The sequence below is a fragment of the Capricornis sumatraensis genome, chromosome 20 (genome assembly GCF_032405125.1).
Source record: "Capricornis sumatraensis isolate serow.1 chromosome 20, serow.2, whole genome shotgun sequence".
Taxonomy (NCBI): domain Eukaryota; kingdom Metazoa; phylum Chordata; class Mammalia; order Artiodactyla; family Bovidae; genus Capricornis; species Capricornis sumatraensis.
The window spans coordinates 43,811,904-43,834,245 of NC_091088.1; the positions used below are offsets into that span (position 1 = coordinate 43,811,904).

Consider the following 22,342-nt stretch of genomic DNA (forward strand, 5'->3'; position numbering starts at 1 on the left):
GATGGATGACTTTGTTAATGGGGGGCCCCCCGGGATAACAGGGTGGAGTCTTACCATTTTTTAACCGTCTTTGAAAAATAAAAGACTGAGACTGGGGAAAATGCAGGGGTTTTACAGGTAGGTTTGAGGAAACTGTAACCTGTGAGAGGAGCAAGAATGGGGGAGGGGTTCCTGATGAAAGTGTTAGAACTTTTCTCCTCGAGAGGACTTCTCAAATGGCAGAGGAAGGCACTCAGCAGAGAGAGTGCGCGAGTGCTAGGCCACTCCCGTTAACTCTCTTCCTGAAGAGATGTGCTCGGTTGAAATCTAACTGAATTCTTAAAACCACCACCACCAAGAAAAAAAAACAGCCCATGCTGAGTCCAACACTGGTGGTCTTGTGTTTAAAGGGGATTCGAGGGTGCAAATGGCTGGAGAGGAGCAGGCGGCCAGAAGGGGTGAGGGTTTATGGTGTGTGAGCCAGCCCCAGCCATACCGAAGGATGAGGGAAGGGGTGCAGAGCCGGGGTAGGGGGCTGCCTGTAAGAGCATGGGGACCTGCTGGGTTCCCAGGCTGCCCTCTATAACTGAAGATCATTGATTTTACGGGAAACCATGTTTACAGACAGAGTGCTGATCGACCTCGAGTTGACTTCTGCCTCCTTAAGTAAGAACTACCTTTTTCTTATTGACTGGCTGATAAACAGAGCAAAAGGAACTGCTGGCTGGGTGGGAGAGGGCCTGAGATCCTGGGGCTCAAAGGTGGGGCAGCATTAAGAGATTCCTGCATCTCTGTACTCTGGTCCCCTTCTGGCCCCTCCATCCCTGCACCTCCCAGGGACTGGTAGGTGCCCAAGACTGACCCTGCCTGGTTACCTGGCAGCATAGTAGGCTCCAAGCGCAGAGGAGCAGCGATCTGTCATAAAGCAGAGTGTCTCACTCAAGCTTCAGTAATGCACAGCCCATGGGGATGGTATTAAAAATGCAGATTCTCATCTGGGGTAGGGCTGACAGCCTGCATTTTTCACAGGCTCCCTGGCGAAGACAGGCTCTTTGGCCTCGAACCACACTTGGCTTAGCAAGGTGGCAAGAGCCGCCTGCTTACCCTGGCCAGCAGGCACTGACAGGAAGCCCAGAGCAGGTGCTTGGGATCCCGAGCAGGCTCCGTCTTTCCCACCAGCATCTCAGTGGGCTGTTGCCCCCTTGCAAATGATGGGTCCCCTACGTGTGCCCCCTCATGGGGCAAGTGTCACCTGCTGCCACAGATATCTGTCTTTGCCCACAAGGTCATCTTTTCTTGACATCTTTTGCTGAGGAATAGAAAATAAAGTTGGGTGACTTTTTAAAAGTCCCAGTCCCTTAACCAGATGATGTGTGGAGGAGGAGGAGGAGGAGGAGGAGGAAGAAGAGAGCAGAGCAAGAAAAGCCCACCAATTAATTGGTAAATGCTTTGTAGGTTTCTCAGCCCAGTCCAGGCTGGAGAAGAGATTGGCTTTGCTGTCAATACACAAGTCCCTGGTGAAGCATCAAAGCTGTTCTCCTTTATCAATCGTGGCCTCCCCTTCCCGCATGTTCCTGTAACTTACCAAGCATTTATTACATTGATTTTACAATCGGGCTGTTAACCCTCCCGCCTCTTCAGGCCTGCCAACCTTTTTGGCCCAAGCTGTCAATCATATATCATCCAGCCAATCACACACGTCCTTAGGGAAGAGCCACCCTGGATTCTCACCTGTATCCCAACTGAGCCTTGTGAGGATGTCTCATCGCATTTGCTGTTTGGTTTGGTTTAGTGTAGTTGTGTTTGTTTAAAATCAATATTTCTTTTCTGAGGCACATGAAACTTTGTTGTAATGGAATTTGAGGTTATACGCTAAGAGCTGGTGTGTGTGCACGTGCGTGCTTGTGTGTTAACAAAATATGACATGTTCTTCCAAAAAGTTGTTTCTCCTGAAACTTCCGGTAAACCTGCTTTCCCCATCTTTTCCCGAGAGGGAGCTATTGGTTCACTGTGCAGTTGAGAATCAAGCAATGAAAAAAAGAATGGGAAGATGGAGGCGGGGGTTGGGGGGAACAAACCCAGCCAAAACCTTCATCCACTGTGTGTGAATGAGATGGTGGGTGGAGAAGCAGCCAAGTGTTCTCCAGGAAGGAGGCGTGGCAGGGAGGGTGGCCTGGGATTCACAGTGAGCACTTTGAAAACCTTGCGAGGCGCTGAGTTGCCTGTAGGAGCGGGGCCAGACAGAAGAAACGCTCCTGTGATGTTGTTGCCACAGGAGCAGAGCAGAGGCAAGCGATCTAATGTCTCCCTCCCCAGGGACATGAGGTCTCAGAGGGCAGATTGAGCTCAGTGGCACTTTGGAGTCGGAAACGGAAAAGCCCCAGGGCTGAAGGACAGCTGCTTGGGTAACGACTAATAAGTAAGAGGCAGGTGTGGAACTGGGGCTGGCGGAGCCCAGCTGCCATCTCAGCTCGCTGTGAGATCCTTGACAGCAGAACCCACCCAGTCAGTGGTGAACATGCTCCATCCAGGCAGGGCGAGATCCTCCCTGCTGGCGGCAGACTCAGCCCACCGAGAGTCTGGGTGGATCTTCCTAGAAACATCACGCTCATGTTTTGCACCTCTGTATTTTGAGTCTGAAGCCAGCTGAGTCACAAGCAAGTGTGTTCTGTGGGTTGTGGGGAGGAGATGGGAATTGAGAATGCTACCTTTCTTAGTGTCCCGGTGGCACTGGAGTTATTTTTTAGATCTAGGGCCTCAGTTTTACTACTTGTAAAATGAGACAGTGTTTTCAAGACTGGGACAGGGTGACTGCAGCCATGGGGCCTTTGAGGGGCTTCACAGAGCTTGCCCAGGCCCGCACACTTGCCCTTGACCCCTGCAGCCCTCAAACACTTCTCTGTGAATTTCTCAAACTAAAAATGTGGTCAGTAAGAGCAACGGCACAACTTCGCTTCTAAATCAAATGGCATGTCCCCGCCCAGGTTCATCATCCTTTCTCTAGGGCTGCAAAGTTGTCTTTCTCCTGTCTTTCTGTCTGTCCCAGGTGTTCCCCTGGCCCACAGACAGTGTGGGCAACAGGGGTGGCTTTGTGTTGCCATCTGTGTGTGGTGGGGCCACCGTTCTGTGTCCCGGCAAGTTGAAAACAAGCCTCGTCCTGACCCCTGCCTGATCGCCGGGCCCTGACTCTTTAACGCTGTGCTTGCAAAGATCTCAAATTCAAACTGGCCTCCAGGGGTGCAGCAGCTGACAGTCTGAAGACAGAAAGGGCTTCTCCTGTTGCCCCTTTCCCCGACCCCCCCCCTCCTGTGACACCCAGGGGCACCGCCACCCGCTAAGCCTGGACGGGGTGGGGCGACGGCCTGGGGGTCCCTGCTGCCCCGCCGTCTCTGTTGTGGGTGTGGAAGACAGAAGCCTGCCAGGGCAGAGTGCTCTGTGCAGGACCTTAGCCTCGGCCCTCCTAACCTCTTTCCTTTCTCTCTCTCTTCCCCCTTCTCTCCCTCCTCTCCCCCTTGCCTCCGCCCTTCAGGTCCGATCCGTACTGGGTGCAATGAAAGCTCCACGCAGGCCTTACCATGGAAGGCTGTGACTCGCCCGTCGTCTCGGGGAAGGACAATGGGTGCGGTATCCCTCAGCACCAGCAATGGACTGAACTCAACAGCACCCACCTCCCCGACAAACCCAGTAGCATGGAGCAGCCCGCAAGCGAGAGCCACGGGCCCCTGGACGGCCTGAGGGCCCCCTTCGATGAGCGCCTCGCGGAGAGCACCGCCCCGGCCGGGCCCGCCGCCGAGCCCGCCGCTGCCGCCGGCAAGGAGGTCAGCTGCAACGAGTGCTCGGCCTCCTTCGCCAGCCTGCAGACCTACATGGAGCACCACTGCCCCGGCGCCCGCCCGCCGCCGCCGCCGCGGGAGGAGAGCGGCAGCGACAGCAGCGAGGAGGGGGACGAGGAGAGCGACGTGGAGAACCTGGCCGGGGAGATCGTGTTCCAGCCCGACGGCTCGGCGTACATTGTGGAGAGTCTGAGCCAGCTGACCCAGGGCGGCGGCGGCGGGCCCGGCCCGTCGCTCTTCCTGAACGCCCTCCCCTCGGCCGCCACCTCGGGGGGCAAGCAAGGGGACCCTTCCTGTGCGGCACCCGGCTACCCCCAGATCATCAACACTTTCCACATAGCCTCATCCTTCGGGAAGTGGTTTGAGGGCCCAGACCAGGCTTTCCCGAATACCTCAGCCCTGGCGGGGCTCAGCCCTGTCCTGCACAGCTTCCGCGTATTCGACGTGCGACACAAAAGCAACAAGGATTACCTAAACAGCGACGGCTCTGCCAAAAGCTCCTGCGTATCCAAAGACGCCCCCAACAACGTGGACCTGTCCAAGTTCGATGGCTTCGTGCTCTACGGCAAGAGGAAGCCCATCCTGATGTGTTTCCTGTGCAAGCTCTCCTTCGGGTACGTCCGTTCCTTCGTGACCCACGCGGTGCACGACCACCGAATGACCCTGAGTGAAGAGGAGCGGAAGATTCTTAGCAATAAGAACATCTCCGCCATCATCCAAGGGATCGGCAAAGACAAGGAACCCCTTGTAAGTTTTCTGGAACCAAAAAACAAAAACTTTCAACTCCCTTTAGTTTCCGCCGCTAACCTCATAGGCCCTGGACACAGTTTTTACGGGAAATTCAGTGGCATTCGAATGGAAGGGGAGGAGGCTCTCCCCGCTGGCCCCACCGCTGGCCCCGAGCAGCCCCAGGCGGGTCTCCTGACCCCCAGCACCCTCCTGAACCTTGGCGGGCTCACCAGCTCCGTCCTGAAGACCCCCATTACCTCAGTCCCCCTGGGGCCTCTGGCCTCCAGTCCTACCAAATCCTCAGAGGGCAAGGACTCTGGGGCAGCAGAAGGAGAGAAGCAAGAAGTGGGTGACCCAGACTGTTTCTCGGAGAAGGCAGAGCCCGCGGAGGAGGAGGCAGAGGAGGAGGAAGAGGAAGAGGAGGCGGAGGAAGAGGAAGAGGAGGAGGAAGAGGAGGAGGAAGAAGAGGAGGAGGAGGGCTGCAAAGGACTCTTTCCAAGCGAGCTGGATGACGAGCTGGAGGACAGGCCCCCCGAGGAGCCCGGGGCCTCGGCAGGTAGTAGCAGCAAAAAGGACCTTGCTCTCTCAAACCAAAGCATTTCTAACTCCCCCTTAATGCCTAATGTGCTCCAGACCCTGTCGAGGGGCGCAGCTTCTACTAGTTCTAATTCCGCTTCTTCCTTTGTTGTCTTTGATGGTGCGAACAGGAGGAATCGTTTAAGCTTTAACAGTGAGGGCGTCAGGGCCAACGTGGCAGAGGGCGGCAGGAGGCTGGACTTTGCTGATGAAAGTGCCAATAAAGACAATGCCACAGCACCAGAACCAAATGAAAGCACAGAGGGGGACGAGGGGGGCTTCGTCCCCCATCACCAGCACGCTGGCTCCCTCTGTGAGCTCGGGGTGGGGGAGTGCCCCTCGGGGAGCGGCGTGGAGTGCCCCAAATGCGACACGGTCCTGGGCTCCTCCCGCTCGCTGGGCGGCCACATGACCATGATGCATTCTCGCAACTCGTGCAAGACACTCAAGTGCCCCAAGTGCAACTGGCACTACAAGTACCAGCAGACGCTGGAGGCGCACATGAAGGAGAAGCACCCGGAGCCGGGGGGCTCCTGCGTCTACTGCAAGAGCGGGCAGCCCCACCCCCGGCTGGCACGAGGCGAGAGCTACACGTGCGGTTACAAGCCTTTCCGCTGCGAGGTGTGTAACTACTCCACAACGACCAAAGGCAACCTCAGTATCCATATGCAGTCCGACAAGCATCTCAACAACATGCAGAACCTACAGAATGGCGGGGGGGAGCAGGTGTTCAGCCACACGGCTGGGGCGGCGGCGGCTGCAGCTGCAGCGGCCGCTGCTGCGGCCAACATGGGCAGCTCCTGTGGGGCCCCCTCGCCCACCAAACCAAAAACCAAGCCCACCTGGCGGTGTGAGGTGTGCGACTACGAGACCAACGTGGCCCGGAACCTGCGCATCCACATGACGAGCGAGAAGCACATGCATAATATGATGCTGCTGCAGCAGAGCATGACGCAGGCCCAGCACGGCCGCCACCTGGGCCTGGGCGGCCTGCCCGCCCCCGCCGAGGCCGAGCTCTACCAGTACTACCTGGCCCAGAGCGCCAGCCTGCCCAGCCTGAAGGTGGACAGCGCGGCCCCGGACGCCCCGTTCGTGATGAGCGGCTTCCAGCTGGACCCCGCCGGGCCCGTGGCCGCCATGACGCCTGCTCTAGGTGAGGCTGCCCCGTGTGTGTCTGTCCTGAGCGATGGGAGTGAGACCGGGGAGGACGTGTGCGCGGGCCAAGGTCCCCGCCGACTCTCTCGAGTCCCATGGATTTCGTGAACCTTTGCTGTCTTGAGAGTCGTTCTGCGCTCTGCTGGAGCATCCAGTCATCACATCTTTTTTTTTGGTTCTCTAGAATCCCCTGAACTCTTGTGTGGAGCCCGTGGACAGTGGTTTGGGTTCAACATGAGACACAGGTGCCCTCCGGCTCCACCGAAGTGTCGTGAAGTTTTGAGTGTTTCTTCTAGTATTTGGCTCTGGGTCAGCTTTCCTTCCTGTTCTCATCTCCCCCCTTTATCTGTCCCTTTCTTGATTTGAAAAATCGCCACAATTCCCCTCTACTTGCGGGTTTTGTCAAACAGTTATTGAGATGTCCAGGAAAGTGTTGCTGTAGTTTTCAGTAGGGACAGCCACGTCTGAAAGAGGATCTGAGAACTGTGGTGTAACCTATTTAAATAAGCCAGGTCTGGTTGTGAGCAGACCAGCAGCCACCCAGATAAGTCTCCCAAAGTTCTCCAGTGTTGTTACTGGGATCTTGATGCTTTACAGAGGCAGGTTCTTTTTATTACCTTGTGTGAGTTGCCAGTGATTAGTATAGTTGGGAATCGGGTGACCAGGGGGACACCGTGAGGAGAGATGTGATAGATGAGTAACACGTAAGTCCTAAAACTGCACATTAAAGAAAGCCTGATTCTAGTGTCAGATCCTGGTTAACGGAGCCTTTGTTGCCATGGAGTACATGGCTTCACATTGGAAAACTGTCTTACCCGTTGGCTTCATTGAGCCAGAATGGGACCAAGAGGACAGGATTTGGATGCCAAAAGCCCCAACTCTTCATGTAAAAAGAACCGTGACCACTTCTAGGGAAGAGCTTCTATAGCAAGCAAATGTACAAACCAGTTTCTCGAGCACCAGCGTGGTGGTCGGGCCCCGCCTGCCCCAACTACGCACGCCTGGGTTCCCTGACCCAGCTAACTTCTTGAGACCAGCAGTGATGTCCTGAATGACACACGACCCCCTTACTGACATGGGAGTAAGTCGTTCTTGGCAACAGAGCATGAGCAAGCACCTTTATCTTAGAATGGCTCAGGTTCACACAGAGGGCTAAACCTCCCCAGTGGGCACATCTTTATTTGTGCGGTCTTTCAGTGTTAATTGCTACAGATGAGTTGTATTTCACGGCATCTAATTTGTTTTTCCTGCCATGCATTTAAATTTGAATCCTGGCAATTTTAATCTTGTTCTCCATTTTGGAGCACTGAGTGGTTGGTCCTTTCTTACCACGCAGTTTGAGGATGTTTTACCCACTGGTCAATCACGGATGCACAGGGATCAGTCATTCTGTTTGTCTGAAGAGTGACCGTGGGGGTTGCACACCTATGAGTGGCATCGGTACTCACAAAGACTGTCCTGCTTCTAAAGCCTGCGGGCGGTGGGGTTTTCTTCATCTGGAGATTTAGAATCTTGGGGAAGCAGGTCTTGGAGTAAATCAAATATAATGTAAGTAAAACGAAGACACAGGAAATGTATGGGTTCATACTGGGTCAAAGTGAAGACTTTTTAATTACCTTGAAAACCAGTAATCCTGACTGCGGCTTGAATTGAGTGGTAGATAAATGGCTTGCTTTTAGCACCCGCTGTCTGTGAGTCTGCGGGACACTGTGCATCATGAACAGAGGGCAGATGTGAAAGATATGAAACGGGTCCTTGAGTTCTGCACATACATAGAAGATCCGGACTTTATTTCTTAAAAGAATAGTGTTCTTCCTTCTAAAGACCTTATCCAGGTAGTCAACGGAGGGCCCTTGAATTTCCAGCATCACTGCTTGGCAATTGAGGTGAGTCCCTGAACACCTCCTGTGCCTGCCTGAAGCCACGAGCGCTGTTGAGATGAGGGTGAGAGTGACAAAAATACTTGACGCCAGAAGCCTGCGTGCCTGTGGGAGTGATAGAATGTGTCCACCTGGACCCGTTACTTCAGTCGTGGGACCTCAGCAGAAGGCAGCGTAGGCCAGTAGAAAGAGCGTAGCTTTCAGTTCCGCGTGCAGCCCGGCTGACTGGTCCCTAGGCGCTCTGGGAGAAGGCTGTGGGCGTTGTGAGGCATTACTGGGCTCTGCAGGGGGAAGTGGCGGTTGTGAACGACACCCCTGCTCACAGAAGTCAGTGCTCTCTTCCTCCCTTTGATGGAACCTCCACTGATCCTGGGGACGTGTGCGTTCTAGACTCTGTCAAGGAAAAGCTCGGCATCATTGGTCTGGTCTGCTTGAATTTGCGTCACCCTGTAGGTGAGATGTGAGGCTTGCGTCCAGATGACCATCCTTCCAGACATCTGTCTGCATTATAGTCTAGCACAGCATGGAGAAATGGGTGGCTCGCCAAGGCACCTACGTGCTTCCTAAGTAGCCGGCTGGCCATGGGACATTTGTACCAGGTTTAAGAACTCCTCTGACTCTGCTTTTGATTGTAGGAGGTGTCTTTTAATCCCTGTGTCTCTCTGAGAATGTGCTCAGGGCGGAACTCTGTGCCAGGGTGTCAGTCTCCAGCCTTAAAATTAAATGTGGGGGGCTATGGGGTCCTCTCCAAGACCATCCATCTGGCGTGACTCAAGAGTAGGCACTGGCTAAGTTCTCAGTGTGTGCTCTCTCCCCCCACCTGACCTGCCTGTGAATTGGGTGAGGTTCCTCCACTTCTTGGGGACTGAATTTGTTCCTTCCAGCCCAGTGGATGTGTGGGAGCCCAAGCCCTGTGTGTGGTTCTCCAGGGTATAGTTCTCAGAGCGAGTTTTGGCTTGCCCATCACCCCCATTTCACTGCTTCTCTGCTTCTGTCTTGGATTTCCATTTCATTTTTAGAGCTTGGGATGGCAACAGGGACTTAATTCGTTTGTGTGTTCCGAGGACTTCTCACTCTCACTCAGGCACCCAGCAAGTGACAGCTGAATTTCTCTTTGGTGCGGTATTGATGTGTTGAGGTTAAATTTTAAAACTGAAGAAGATTTGATGCTTCAGGTGGTCGGCATCAGAAACAAATATATGTTTGCTCCTTGTCTTACCCTCCGGGCAGTTTCTGCTTTCACTGAACATCGAATGTGTTTTGTGGTTGCTGCCTGGCCTGCATCCCTATTAAGGGATGGAGCTTTTAGGCTTTTTTTCCCCCATCTCTTTTTCTCTCTTGTCCTGAGAAGAATGTCATAGCTATGGCTCTCTCACCAGGGGAGATGGCAGGAGAGAAGACAGGCAGAAAGCTTCCAGAGTCTTCCTGCACGTGTATGCAAAAGATTTCTGTGGCTTGCTAGACTGTCCGCAGGCTTCAAATCCTGCCACTCTGCTCAGTCGAGTCTGGACTGAGCTCCTCACTGAGAGTACCTCATACAGCAGAAATAAGAAAAAACCAATTTTTAAATAGTACCATCTTTTCTTTGATTAGCTACTAAGTTGGATTCTAATCAGTCATCAAAACAAAAACAAAAAACCTTCAGCCCAGCCACATGTGAAAAGGTCAGGTTTAAATATCAGTTGGGGAGTGGCACGGGGAGACATAGCTTGAGTGTGTGTGTGTTTAGGGGAGAAGCAAAAAATAGAAGCCGACACTCGGCATTCTGCTCGACTGTAGGCTTCTAGGTAATGGAGGGAAGGCTGCTCTTTCCAAGGCTTTCTCGTGACAGAAATAAGAGCTCACAGTATTAAGTTAGCGCTAGTGAGAGCGAGCCGGCCCTCGGTTTATGCAGGGCCATGACGGACTGAGAAAGAGCTGGGGTGGAGAGGGAGGAGCAGAGCCGTCTCAGACCCCGTTTTTCCCAGGGCTGTGAGCTGACCTTTGCGCGGCACTGCTCATCTCCACCCAACTTGCCAAACCTGCAACATTTTGGCTGCTCTGTACCCTGGCTGGCATGGCAGATTTTCGGGCCCCTGTGTGGAGGGCTGGGTACCCTCTAGAGGTTCAGCAAGGAGAAGATTGGATCCTTGTCCTAAAGAGGCTGCACCTGTATTGAATGGCTGAGATAAGGCCAGAGGGGAACGTGACAGGTCCCAGAGTAGACTTACGTTCCACACCGTGTGGGGGCTCATGGACAGGAAATGATTGTACTCTTGGGGAGATGTGGGAAGAGCCAGCGCCTCTGACAGGCAGCTGTGCTGAGGAATAAGGAGATCATTCTGGAAATCTCAGATTTAGAGCCGCGCTGTCCACTACAGTAGCCACTGACCTAACTGTAAATGAAGTAAAAATGAAAAAAATGCAGCTCCCCAGCTCTATCCTAGCCACGTGTCAGGTGTCCCATAGCCACGTGACTAGTGACTTTCACGTTGGACAGTCCAGATACCCAGAGTTTCCTTCTTCACAAAAAGTTCTGCTAGGCCGTGCTGCTGCTCAGCCCAATTCTGATTCACCGTGAAGGCTTGGGGGTCTTAGAACGCAGCTATGACTCAGTTTGGGGTCTGAAGCCTCAGATTCTCCTATGTCCAGTGAGTGATGGCTTTTACGTCTGTCTTGGATCTGAGTGAGGAGCTGAATTCAAACATTCAAGAGATTATATGGTTCCTGCCTTCTTCTAGGCATTCTTTTACAAAAGAATAAAACAAACATAACAACACAACCTTCTTCGTTGTAAATTTCCGCAGTGGATAGCACCTTGTGATGCTTGAAATGTGATCTTTTTGTCTGCAGGAACCTGGGTCAGGGATGGTGGAGGGTGGGCAGGGGCTCAGGTAGGAACACTGCGAGCCCGGCCTCTGATTCTCTCCCTTCTCTTTCCCCGCAGTGGGCGGTGAAATCCCCCTAGACATGCGGCTTGGGGGCGGGCAGCTGGTGTCGGAGGAGCTGATGAACCTGGGCGAGAGCTTCATCCAGACCAACGACCCGTCGCTCAAGCTCTTCCAGTGCGCCGTCTGCAACAAGTTCACCACGGACACCCTGGACCTGCTGGGGCTGCACATGAACGTGGAGCGCAGCCTCCCGGAGGAGGAGTGGAAGGCAGTGATGGGGGACTCGTACCAGTGCAAGCTCTGCCGCTACAACACCCAGCTCAAGGCAAACTTCCAGCTGCACTGCAAGACGGACAAGCACGTGCAGAAGTACCAGCTGGTGGCCCACATCAAGGAGGGCGGCAAGGCCAACGAGTGGCGGCTCAAGTGCGTGGCCATCGGCAACCCCGTGCACCTCAAGTGCAACGCCTGTGACTACTACACCAACAGCTTGGAGAAGCTGCGGCTGCACACGGTCAACTCCAGGCACGAGGCCAGCCTGAAGCTGTACAAGGTAAGCCCCGGACTGTCTCTGGAAGGAGCGGAGCAGATCCCCTGGGTGACCAGAAGGCTGGGGGCAGACGGACACTTCGTGCCATTAACTGCAGGGACTGGCTGGTACCCTGGCATTGAGAGGGGAGCTGGTGACACGGTGGAGGGCTTCAGCTGGGAACTGAAGGATCTCTCTGCAGGGTGCCTCATTTGGGGGCCAGGTTGTATTTATAGCAGCCCAATACTATGCATTGTTCCACCTACCTTCCTTAGAACTGACTTCTTTCCTAAGTCACCATTGCCATTTCCCTAGTTCCCCCTTTCCCTTTGTGCTCCTGTGTTTCCCTGCAGGCTTTCTGTTCTCCTTTTCCATCTGGTTATTCCCCCGTTCTTAGCCTCTGTGCCCTGAATGCCCCCTGGGGTGCTTTGTTTATTTGTTCATTCATTCATTCATTCAAGAGATACATGTTGAACCCCTCCCATAACCCAGGCCCTGTTCTGAGCCTGCATCCATGCACAAGGCAGACAAAAAGTCCCTGCCCTCCCAGAGTGTCCATTCTTTTGGGGGATGGGTGATAGACACAGTAAATAAATTATATGGTAGGCTAGAAGGTGGTGAGTGCTATGGGGAAAAACACGGTCAAATGAGGGGCCCCTTTTTTCTTTTTTCCCGTTTGCCGTGTTCTGTGCCTCTGTTCTCTTCCTCGTATTTTCTTTTCTTTTTTGGCTGGGCTTCTGCCTTCCTCCTCCTCCTAAGTCCTCTCCACCTCTCATTCCTTCAACTCCCTCCTTCCTCACCCCAGCCCTCCTTTCTCACCCCTCCCTGCCCCCTTCCTGCTTCCCCTCAGTCCATAGACGGTAACGAGGAGGAGGCGCTCGGATACTGTAATAGTCCTTCCACTTGCACGGCAGAATTGCTCCAGACGTTTCTATTGATTTTCACTGGACTTAAAGCCTCACCTTTTTCTCTAATCATCCCATAATGGCTTTAGTATGAACAATCAGGTACAAATCGCCATAAATCTGCCCAGCCTCCCTCCACGTCCCTTCCACGCCCTCTCCCTATCTCTCCGTTTCCCTCCCTCTTGTTATCAGCCTCCCCACTTTCATTCACACGGATTCCCACATCTGTGGGCCAGGTTGCCCCTTACCCTGAGCTCCCTGAATCCCCTCTCTGCTTATAGTGATTTTAAACGGAGACTCCAAATAAGGAAGACGCTGACCCTGTCCCCACATCAGCCTCTGCGGAGACTGAAAAGTGCAGTTCATTTTACAGTTGCTCATTCTCAGCTTGTCTAGAGGCCTGGCTGGATGGGTGAGGAACCATTTTCGGGAAAGGAGGAGAAAGCAGGCGCAAGGTGGTGGGGGTAGAATGTTCTGGAATTGACTGCTGACTCAGGCATGAATGGGCTCACGCGGTGTGGAGGGGAGGGTCTAGACACCAGACAGCCAAGCCCGCCCTGTTCTCCGTGAGCTGGACCCTCACTCGTTGGCTTCCCTGGGTGCTACCCTTGGAAAGAGAGGCTCCTGGCCATCAGTTTAGATCGGAGGTTCTCACTGGCCACAGGGTGGTGCCGGTGTGGTCGTGAAAACCTGATGGAGATACCCATGGGAAAAGAAAAAAAGAGTTTCTAAACGACCCAACTGAGCGAAAATTAGTACGAAGGACCCAGTGCGGCCCTGGAAGGTCGTATGCAGCTTTGAATGCGGTCCTTTAGAGGGGGCATGAAGCTGGCCTCTTCCATCCGAGGAGAAACATTGCCTTTTAGGTTCTAGAATGTGTGGGGTGGTCATTAACTGTCCACACTGGGGCCTCCAGTAAGAGCAGCCTTGGGTTTGCTTCCTTCCAAAGGGCCTGGAACTTGGGGGATTCGCTGACTGCATCCCTTGCTGGTCCCCACTCCTTGTCCTCTGGGGACACCTTGAGAATCGGGTAGAGGTGGTGTTCAGGGCGGATGTGAGGGAAGCGACTGGAGCGTCACCCTTTGTGCTTTGCTCAGCTAGCCCGAACGCCCATCCTCCCCTGCCGTAGTTCTCTCATCTTTTCTCCTTAGTAAAGATGGAGGAGTCTCCTGCTCAGAAAAGGCAGCGTTGCGGAAGTGAAGATGTGGGAATGCAGGGTGGGATGTGGGGACCAGCGCTCGGAGGAGAGGTGCCCAGGCAGTGTGGATGGCTGGCACCCGCCAGGGGTGATCTCCACCCACATTCAGGACAGAATTCCCTGGGTCAGGAGCCGAAGGTCGTTAGTCTGGTCTCATTAGCTTGGGTAACAAATGTCCCTGTGACTCTGCCATGGGGGGCGGGGAGCTCTCCCACCCACTCCCAGATGTGACCCAGAATCTTACCATTTCAGTGCCTGCCTCAAGGCCTTTCTGCCCCGCGATGTGACTGAGATAAACTTCTCTCGCCACCGAGGGGGTCCCTAGCACAGGGTCTTGTTGTCAGACCTGGGATTTCGGGTGGGGATCGGAGGTGGTTCGAGAGTCAGCTTTTCTGTAGGCCCTGGTGTGGCCTGTGGTAAATGGAGATTGATTGCATGTTATTTTTCCTCTTGCTAATGTAATCCATTAGCCCAGCACATGCATAATCAGTTTAGAGCACAGTTAACTGGGTATAATCGAGTTCTTTACTGTCTGCTAGAGAAACAGCTCCAGATGCTGCTGACCCGGGGAGGGCCCCCAGCTTCTCACACACGGCCCTCCTCACTGCCCCCTTCCCCATGGCCCACCCTCGCCCCTGCCCCGCCCCCCCGCCTCACCCCATCTTGGTTCCCTGGCAGATTGCTCATGGATCCGTCAAGGAGATGCCACACTTGCCTTCTGCTGCATCTCCTCAAGTGGCCGTGATGGCTTCGACTTCCTCGCGGGTCTCCCACCCTCTCCTCTTCCTTTTCCCTGCTTGAGGAGACAGACCAGCAGTCTCAGGGGCACCAGCAGAAGTGTGGCTTTCCGGTCTGTCACTGGGTCTCAGACAGGTCCAGAGTCTCTCCCTCTTGGTGTCATAAATCCTGGTGCGTATGTTGCTGGATTAGGAGTGAGCCATCTGAAAGCATGAGATAATTTCTTATCCGGACACAGGAGAGGGTTGGGCTGATCAGCAAAATGGGGAAACTGGTGATTCTATCTCTCTTGCCTGGGACTGTCTGGTTAGTTTGGAGTATTGTGTGAGAGTGGTTTTAAAATCAAGATTAATGTTCATCGACTTCTTTATGCCTCCTGGAAGTGAAAGAAAGTAGAGTTCAGGTGGAGCGCCCCTGGCATCAGATGGAAGCTGTTTCCTTTTTTGCTTGGCTCCCAGGTTAATTTTCTGAAATGCTTGTGATTGAATTCCTCAAGTCTTTAAATACGTTAAGTCCTCCTACATATAATCAAGTTCCACTCTGAGAGGGTGTGTGTAAGTCCAACCAGGTTAGCCTAGGTACCCAGCTAACACAACTGGTGATATAGTACTGTACTGTAATAGGTTTATAATACTTTTCACACAAACATTAATAATACGTTTTTTAAAAAACACAAGAATAAAACATTTTTAATCCTGCAGTACAGTATTCTATACTGTAAGCTGTAACAGCTTACTATTACAGTGCACCATCTGGCACACAGGGGCGGGCGTCGAGTGAACAGGCAGGAAGAGTTACCGATGGAGGGGGAGAGGAGGCGGGAGACGGTAGAGCTGAAGGATTGTCAGCAATAGGCGACGGAGGGCCGGCTGCAGTTTCCCTCACGCCTGGCCTTGGTGGAATGCACGTTCACGTCTTTGAAAGTTCACTACTTGAAGGTTCGTGCGTAGTGGACTTACTGTCGTGGTGGCCCTGGTCCAGCCCCCAGTGGTCGTATATCCATACCCTCACGGCTGCCATCACGAGCACTGTGATTGAGCGACGCTGTGATGCAGCGGAAAGACCAGGGACCCCAGTCAGGCTTAGAAGCCGAACTCTTTGTTTTTTTTTCTTTTTTTTTTTGTCTATAGCGATTCATCAGAGCCAGAATGGAAGCGTGTTGTGGGTAAGATGCTTGTCTCTCATGAGGGCTTGAGGTCTGGAAGGGGAATTCTGTACCTGACTGCTGTCCCACATAAATGTTTTCACTTTTCTCCTGGAGGACCTGCTCCTGGGCCCCAATCTCCAATTCCTTCCCCCTACAGCAATGCAGGGTGCCCTTGCTTGTCTTAAATAGTGGTGGTGGTGGTGGGGGGGGTGCAGCAGGTACTGATAACGCCTGCCCTCCACTCTCCTCTGTGCTAGGCAGATCATGAGCCAGGGAGTGGGTTCAGGGCTCACGTGAGCCCTTCTGTATTTATCTGGACTTCCCTGCTGTCCCTGGCAAGCTCTCTGAACATTGAAGTGTTTTCTGCTTGGGGGAGGAAGGTGCCGAAAGGGCAGCTGGAGATCAGTGCACACCTGCCAACTATCAGAGTCTGGCTTTCACTTTGATGTTTTTCTTCACCTGAGAGTCATTGGGATGGAAATCCATCAACTTGAGCAGATAGATTAAGACCCCCACCAGAATCTGTTACTCCAACAGTTCCCAGCTGACTTTCCTTTGATTGGGCCCAGCCCCAAGTTTTCATATTAATCTTAAGTTGTACACAAAGAAGCTTGTCTTCGCTCAGAGTTGAGTCTGGACCCCATGTGGGTTGTGTAGGGTCCCCCAGGCAAACCGAGGGGGAGACACCAAGTCTCTTTGGCCTAAACAAAGAAGTAGAGTGTGGAACCAATTGACTGAAAGATAGGTACCTAGATTCTCTACATAGTGGACTTCGATGCTGTTCAGATTATTTGAGGTAGAAGGAAGGAAGAAACCCTCTGCCAGACTCTGCATTACTTTGGAATCTGTCTTCCCAGTTATTTCCCTGATGTGTAAGAAACTCAGGGTTCACTCTCCCAGCAGGGTAGTAAGTTCACCAAAGGATGGATGGACAGATCAGATGTACAAGTTAGACAAAGAGATTTGGGCTGAAGGTTGCATTCTTCATGCCCTTTTATGGGTGCACAGCATAGGGGGTCTTAGGCACGCAGCTGCACACTTTGTGCCCACACATGGTGACTGGCAGCCTTTGTCCTGCTTGGGAAACAAAAAGCTGCCCCTCCCGCCTCACTCCTCCTCCTCGCCGCCCTGATGTGGCTTCGCGTCTGAAGCCCTGTTACAGGTGTCATCTGGTTTACATCGTCACTCTGGAACCAGTTTCCTTAAACCTTGTTTTCTCATTAGGGTGACTATTTATTTATTTATTTATTTTAAGTGCATACCTCTGCCTTCTTCTCTCTATACTTTGGTGCCTTCAACCAAAAATGAAAGGCGGGGAGTGTTTTCCTGTGGCTGATTTAGAAGGTGTGAAAGGCCAGATGTTTTGGTAAATCTTAGCACATTTCGCCTTCATGCCTTCCATCTCCCAGCACAGCTGGGGGTCTGAAGTTCATTTCCCTCACTTGATGGCTGGGCTTGCGGAGTTGAGGCTCCTGGGGCTGGACTGGGAGACTGTGCACATGGGTCCCCTGGTCACCCCTGGAGAGCTGGGTGAACCCTGGCAGTGGTTCTGGTCACCAGCTAACTTCCGGGGGGCTCTGGGAAGGTGGAAAGATGGAATCTTTTTCTTAGAGGCAGGGCTCATACTGGGACAGATTGAACCCTTCAGCGCGGTAGGAACTGTGGCCAACACGTGATATAGGAGTGCTTGGCCAGCAGATGGCTGGTGGGTGCTGTGTGGAAGGTCGACACCGCACTGCAGCCTTGCCCTCCCTCCATAACCATCCTGCATCTGTGAATCCCTCCAGTGTACCATGTGATTCAACACATTCCCTCAGCTGATTGGCTCTAAGCCAGGCTTTGCCCTCTGGTTACTGGGCTGCACAGACTTTCACCCAGGAAGGTTGGATCCCTGTTCACCTTTTGGCTCCACACTTCAGATACCGAATAATGGAATCGAAGTCTTACTAGCTGTGCCTGTTTTTAATCTGTCCAGTAGTAAATATGCCACCTTGGGAGTCCCTGGCAGTCCAGTGGTTAAGACTCAGTGCTCCCAATGCCAGGGGGAATGGGTGTGATCCTTGGTGAGGGAACTTAGGTTCCACATGCTGCACGGCATGGTCAAAATAAACAACTAAATATTCCACCTATTGAAAGACCAGTTTTCCATAACAGTTCCTCCTTTTTTCCCCCCAAGTACTTTTAATATTTTTATTTTCTCTCACCCTTCCTGAATCCTTTTTGTGGATGGTAAAGAACTGAGGAGACTCCTTCAGAATATTATTATTATTATTTGTTACAAGACTAGCATTCTGAGTTTACCTCAAGTGTAAATGAATAATAAAATGTGGATTCCTTATTTTTTTATAGTAAAAATTATTAGTATGAGTAATGTGTGTTCATTGTAGAAATTTTGAGAAATCCAGCTATGTATAAGAGAATATAAGTGAAGTGAAGTCACTCAGTCGTGTCCGACTCTTTGCGACCCCGTGGACTGTAGCCTACAAGGCTCCTCTGTCCATGGAATTTTCCAGGCAAGAGTACATGAGTGGGTTGCCATTTCCTTCTCCAGGGGATCTTCCTGACCCAGGGATCGAACTCAGGTCACCCGCATTGCAGGCAGACACTTTATCGTCTGAGCCACCAGGGAAGCTCCAAATCATTTGCCTAACTCCATCAAAGAGGATAACATATTTTTCTTTCTTTCTTTTTGATTTAACAAGATGGGTGAGGCATCTTAGAAAATTGGAATTATGTGGCGTGTATACCGTATCACACCTTAGCCCTTCCTCACACCTTCAAGTACTTTTCAGCAGTCTTTAAAGTGGAAGTCCTTTTTCTACTCTCCAGCTCTTCTGTTGAGATACAGATTAGGTTATCTAATTATCTCTTTTGGGGTTGTTGGGTTTTTTTTCCCTATGCTTATAGTGATAGAAAGTGTGCCTGAGTGTATACATACATTTTATTCCCTTATGAAATCTCCTGGACACACACTATGCTTTTGGTTTGCTTTTTTCATGTAACCTATATCCTGAAAATAATTTCCGGTCGTAGCATATCGATCTCATTCACTCTTTTTAGTGGCTGGGTAGTTTTCCACTCACTGACCAGGCCCTTGCTGATGTGCATTCATGATACCTGCAGTTTTGAGCTTATGGTAGGGAAGTCTCTCCACACTCGAGCTGTTCCAAGAAGAAGGCCCGCAGGTTTTAGGGTGCTGTGCCCATAGATAGCATCCTCCCTAATGGCCCTTCAGAAAGAAGACCCTTTCAGAATATTATTAACATTATTAAGAATATTTTAAACATAAAGTTTTAAGTATTTTAACTATTAAACATTTCAAGTTTTATTAAGAACATTTTATCCCCTCCCTATAATAGATGATATTCAAACTGCCACATGGTGACCAACACAGTCTTATTTTTCTGTTTTCATGCCGTTTGTGAATTTGTCCCAGTGTGCGTCTCTTTAATTGTTAGGGTGAAGATGTTTTCATGCATTTATTGTCTGTCTAAATTTCCTTAGTGACTTTTCTGTTCACAGTCTTTGCCCTGTTTTCATTCATTCTTTCATCTATTTTGGCGGGTTGGTCTTTTTTTTTGGTTGATTTGCAAAAGCTGTTGGTTTATCGGGGCCAACAGCTCCTTCTGTGCCGTGGATATTGCGGTAGTTTCTGCGGGTCTGTTATTCGTCTTTCACTTAGCTTATAATATGCTTCACCCTACAGGAACTTTTCATCTATGTGCTGTCCAATCTGCACATCTGTTTCTTTATGGTTCTCTTTTCCCAGGGGGGCTCTGTCTTGCTGCTAATATTATAATAAAAGTAATCACTAGCTCTTACATGACACTTACCACTAGCAGGTATACAGGTATTCATTGGTTTATTCTTCTGTTGACCCACCTGTTTTCAAATGGGGGAACCAAGGCAGAGGGCGCTGTAAGTCACCAGCAAATGAGCGTTGTTGGAGTCGGTCTTCAAACCCAGGCAGACTGGCACCGCTTGATTGATAGTTTCTTTAGTACTTTCTCCCCACATTGAAGACTTTCCTCTGAGAGGTACATATGGTATAGTGGAGGCCTCTGTATTGTGTGATTTAGAACTACATTTTCTTTCAGATTGGATGGTCGGGTGTTCAGCAGTTTCTCAAATAGCTCTTCTTCCCTTGCTGATGTGAGAAGCCCTGTTCATTGTCCCCCGTTTGTAGAGCTTACAGAGCACCCCCGAGTACTGTGCAGATTTGGGTCAGTCTGGGCATGTTTACCAGGTACTGCTGTCAGAAGCACTGAGGTGCAGGAAGAGGGAACAGAGACAGATGCTCTCTTTTCCAGGCCTGTGAAGCCCCATGGATGATGTTTGTTCCTCTCTCCTTTTCCTCATCCTCTCCCACATATTCTCTGGGGTGGAATTTCTTGGATTAATTACCTTCATCAAATTCACCAGGATGAAGGAGTCTCTAGGAGAGAAGGGGGCTTGAGAGAGGGGCCAATTTTTTTTTTTAAATTGTTTCTTAGTGAAGACTATGGGTCTCACCATTTATTTAATAGAGAAAGAACAAACACTGAATGTCCGAGAAGTTTGCTTTTCCGAAGTTCTCATTCGGGTAGTGTGGAGATGGCATGGCTGTGTCTTCTGGTTTCCAGGAGGGGCTGTCTTCAGCTACTGGTGACAGGTCTCCTGGGTTCCAGAGAAGACGGACCACGGCCCTTCACCCCAGCTTGAGGAGTCGGGTAGTCTAGGAACTATACCACTTTGTCGAAACATTTAACCCTCCCATCTCCCCTCTCCCTCACCCCAACAAATTCTTGAGTGAGCCCTAGACCTTCTTGAGAAAGAAGAATCTCAAACTCTCCATCCCCCACCCCGACCCCAGCCCCATACTCCTAGTGGAATTCTTTTCATGGATGCCATCTGCTGTCTTAGGGGTGGTCTGTGACCCTTAGGAGAATTTTGCTGCAAATATTCCATTGCCTCTACATTCCAGAGTAATTCCATGTGCTGAAGTTGCTCCAGGTAAACCCCGTCTGGAGGAAAGCTGTGCCAGCTCATAGCGGGCAAAGGCGTAAACCCAACTTTGAGTCCTTTCAACCTGCCCACGACTTGGACTAAAAGGGCAAATTTGAATACATTTAGTCCCAACAGGTGTTTCTGGTTTTTTATTTTGAAAGGGAAATTATAAGGGAACAATCAAGCATTGTCAGGAGCATTGTTGGAAGGCAAAAGTTTTTAAATAATTACATAATACACCTGAACCAAAGCCTTGAGTCTTTTTTTTTTTTTCCAACATAACATGAAACTATAAATACTATTTAAGTGTAGGGTGGGAAAGGCTGTTGCTATGAAAACCTTTTTGGTAGCACGGAGTCATTTCATACTTTAATATTTAATAAACAGGATTCCAGAGGTTTTTTTTTTTTTTTTAAAGCAACCAGGTTGTAGGGTGAAAGTTAAAAATGTTACAGCCAAAAAAAAAAATTCTATTGCTCACAGAGATATTGGAGGTTATTGAAACCAGCAGCATCAGACTGGTGACCCTGTGGAGCACTGGAAATGGCTCAGGGACTTCCCTGGTGGTCCAGTGGTTAAGAATCCACCTTCTAATGCAGGGGACGTTGGGTCCATCCCTGGCCAGGGGACTTAGATCCCACATGCCTTGGAGGAAGTAGGCCCATGTGCCCTGGAGCCCAAGAGGCTGAAAAAAAAAAAAAAAAAATATATATATATATATATGTGTGTGTGTGTACACATATGTATATATGACTTACCTTTAAAAATACCTCTGCAAAGACCTCAAGGCCAAGGTGCCAAATTTAGCAAATAAAAGTATGAAATCCCCAGCTAAGTGTACATTTCAGACAAAGCCACATAATTTTTATTATAAGTATGTTCCATAAAATAATAATCCTATTTCTTATCTGAAATTCACATTTTCCTGGGCAACCTATATTTTTGCTGGCAACCCTTCCTCCATATGATGAAGAAATTCTCTCACAGTCCTACCAACTGGCCCGACGGGAGCATGAAGAGAGATAAGTGGCTTCCGTGTTGGTAAAGCCTTTTTTTTTTTTTTTTAATGGGTCCCAACAAAAGAGGAAAATTATAGAAGCCTCTAATGATGATTTCCAATTTTTGTTATTTATAGAAAACTGTCATATCAGATTTTCGCATTTTCTACATTAAATAAAGTGCTTTTCCTATAATGAAATCTGAAATTTTCTCCAGAGCTTTTTGTTAAAATTTGCTTCTCAATAATTTTTTCATTATTTCCGTGTATCTGAAGTGCTCTCACATCACTTGGCGGGATGGGTGACAGCATGCCCGGCTCGGTGCCTTGCGGCTGTGTCCAGCGCTTGCACTCTCCTTGCTCTCGCTTGGCTCCTCGGGCCTCTTCCTGCAGGTGTAACTTGTATGTAGGTGGCAGAAATTCACAGCCCTTGGGCACTGGCTGTTTTGCTTGTGCCTTCCACATGTGGGATGCTCATAGGAGAAAAGTGGCTTTGAATCGGGACTAATCATCAAGTGTGAGTAGTAAACCTCCTCTAGGGTCTGTGTCCTCATTCTGTAAAAGCCAAACTAGTTGGAAGGTTAGAACTGTTTATCTACTGATAATATTTGATTTGTAACCTGTTAATTAGCAGAGCAGGTTCCCAGGCCCAGGACGGGGGCCTCTAAAGCATACCTGGTCTCTTAGGTCAACACTTTTAACCAGTGTTTTCATTTGCCTGTCGGCCTGTGCATTAGAACTGTGGGAAGAATTTCTCATCTCCTTGCAGTCCCTGTTGAGTTTCTCTCTCTCTCTGACCACAGGCTCCTTCCTGAAGCTT

The 22,342-nt window shown here is 50.7% G+C and overlaps 1 protein-coding gene across 1 annotated transcript in view; it reads left to right on the top strand.

Moving 5' to 3' along the window:
• Positions 1 to 3,554: 3,554 nt before the first annotated feature.
• The window catches only part of ZFHX3 (zinc finger homeobox 3), a 159,225-nt gene continuing 140,437 nt past the window's right edge, over positions 3,555 to 22,342 (top strand). Inside the window, exons 1-2 of the mRNA XM_068992276.1 lie at positions 3,555 to 6,270; positions 11,079 to 11,575. Of these exons, the coding sequence (XP_068848377.1) occupies positions 3,555 to 6,270; positions 11,079 to 11,575 (3,213 nt within the window). The remainder of the gene's footprint in view (positions 6,271 to 11,078; positions 11,576 to 22,342) is intronic.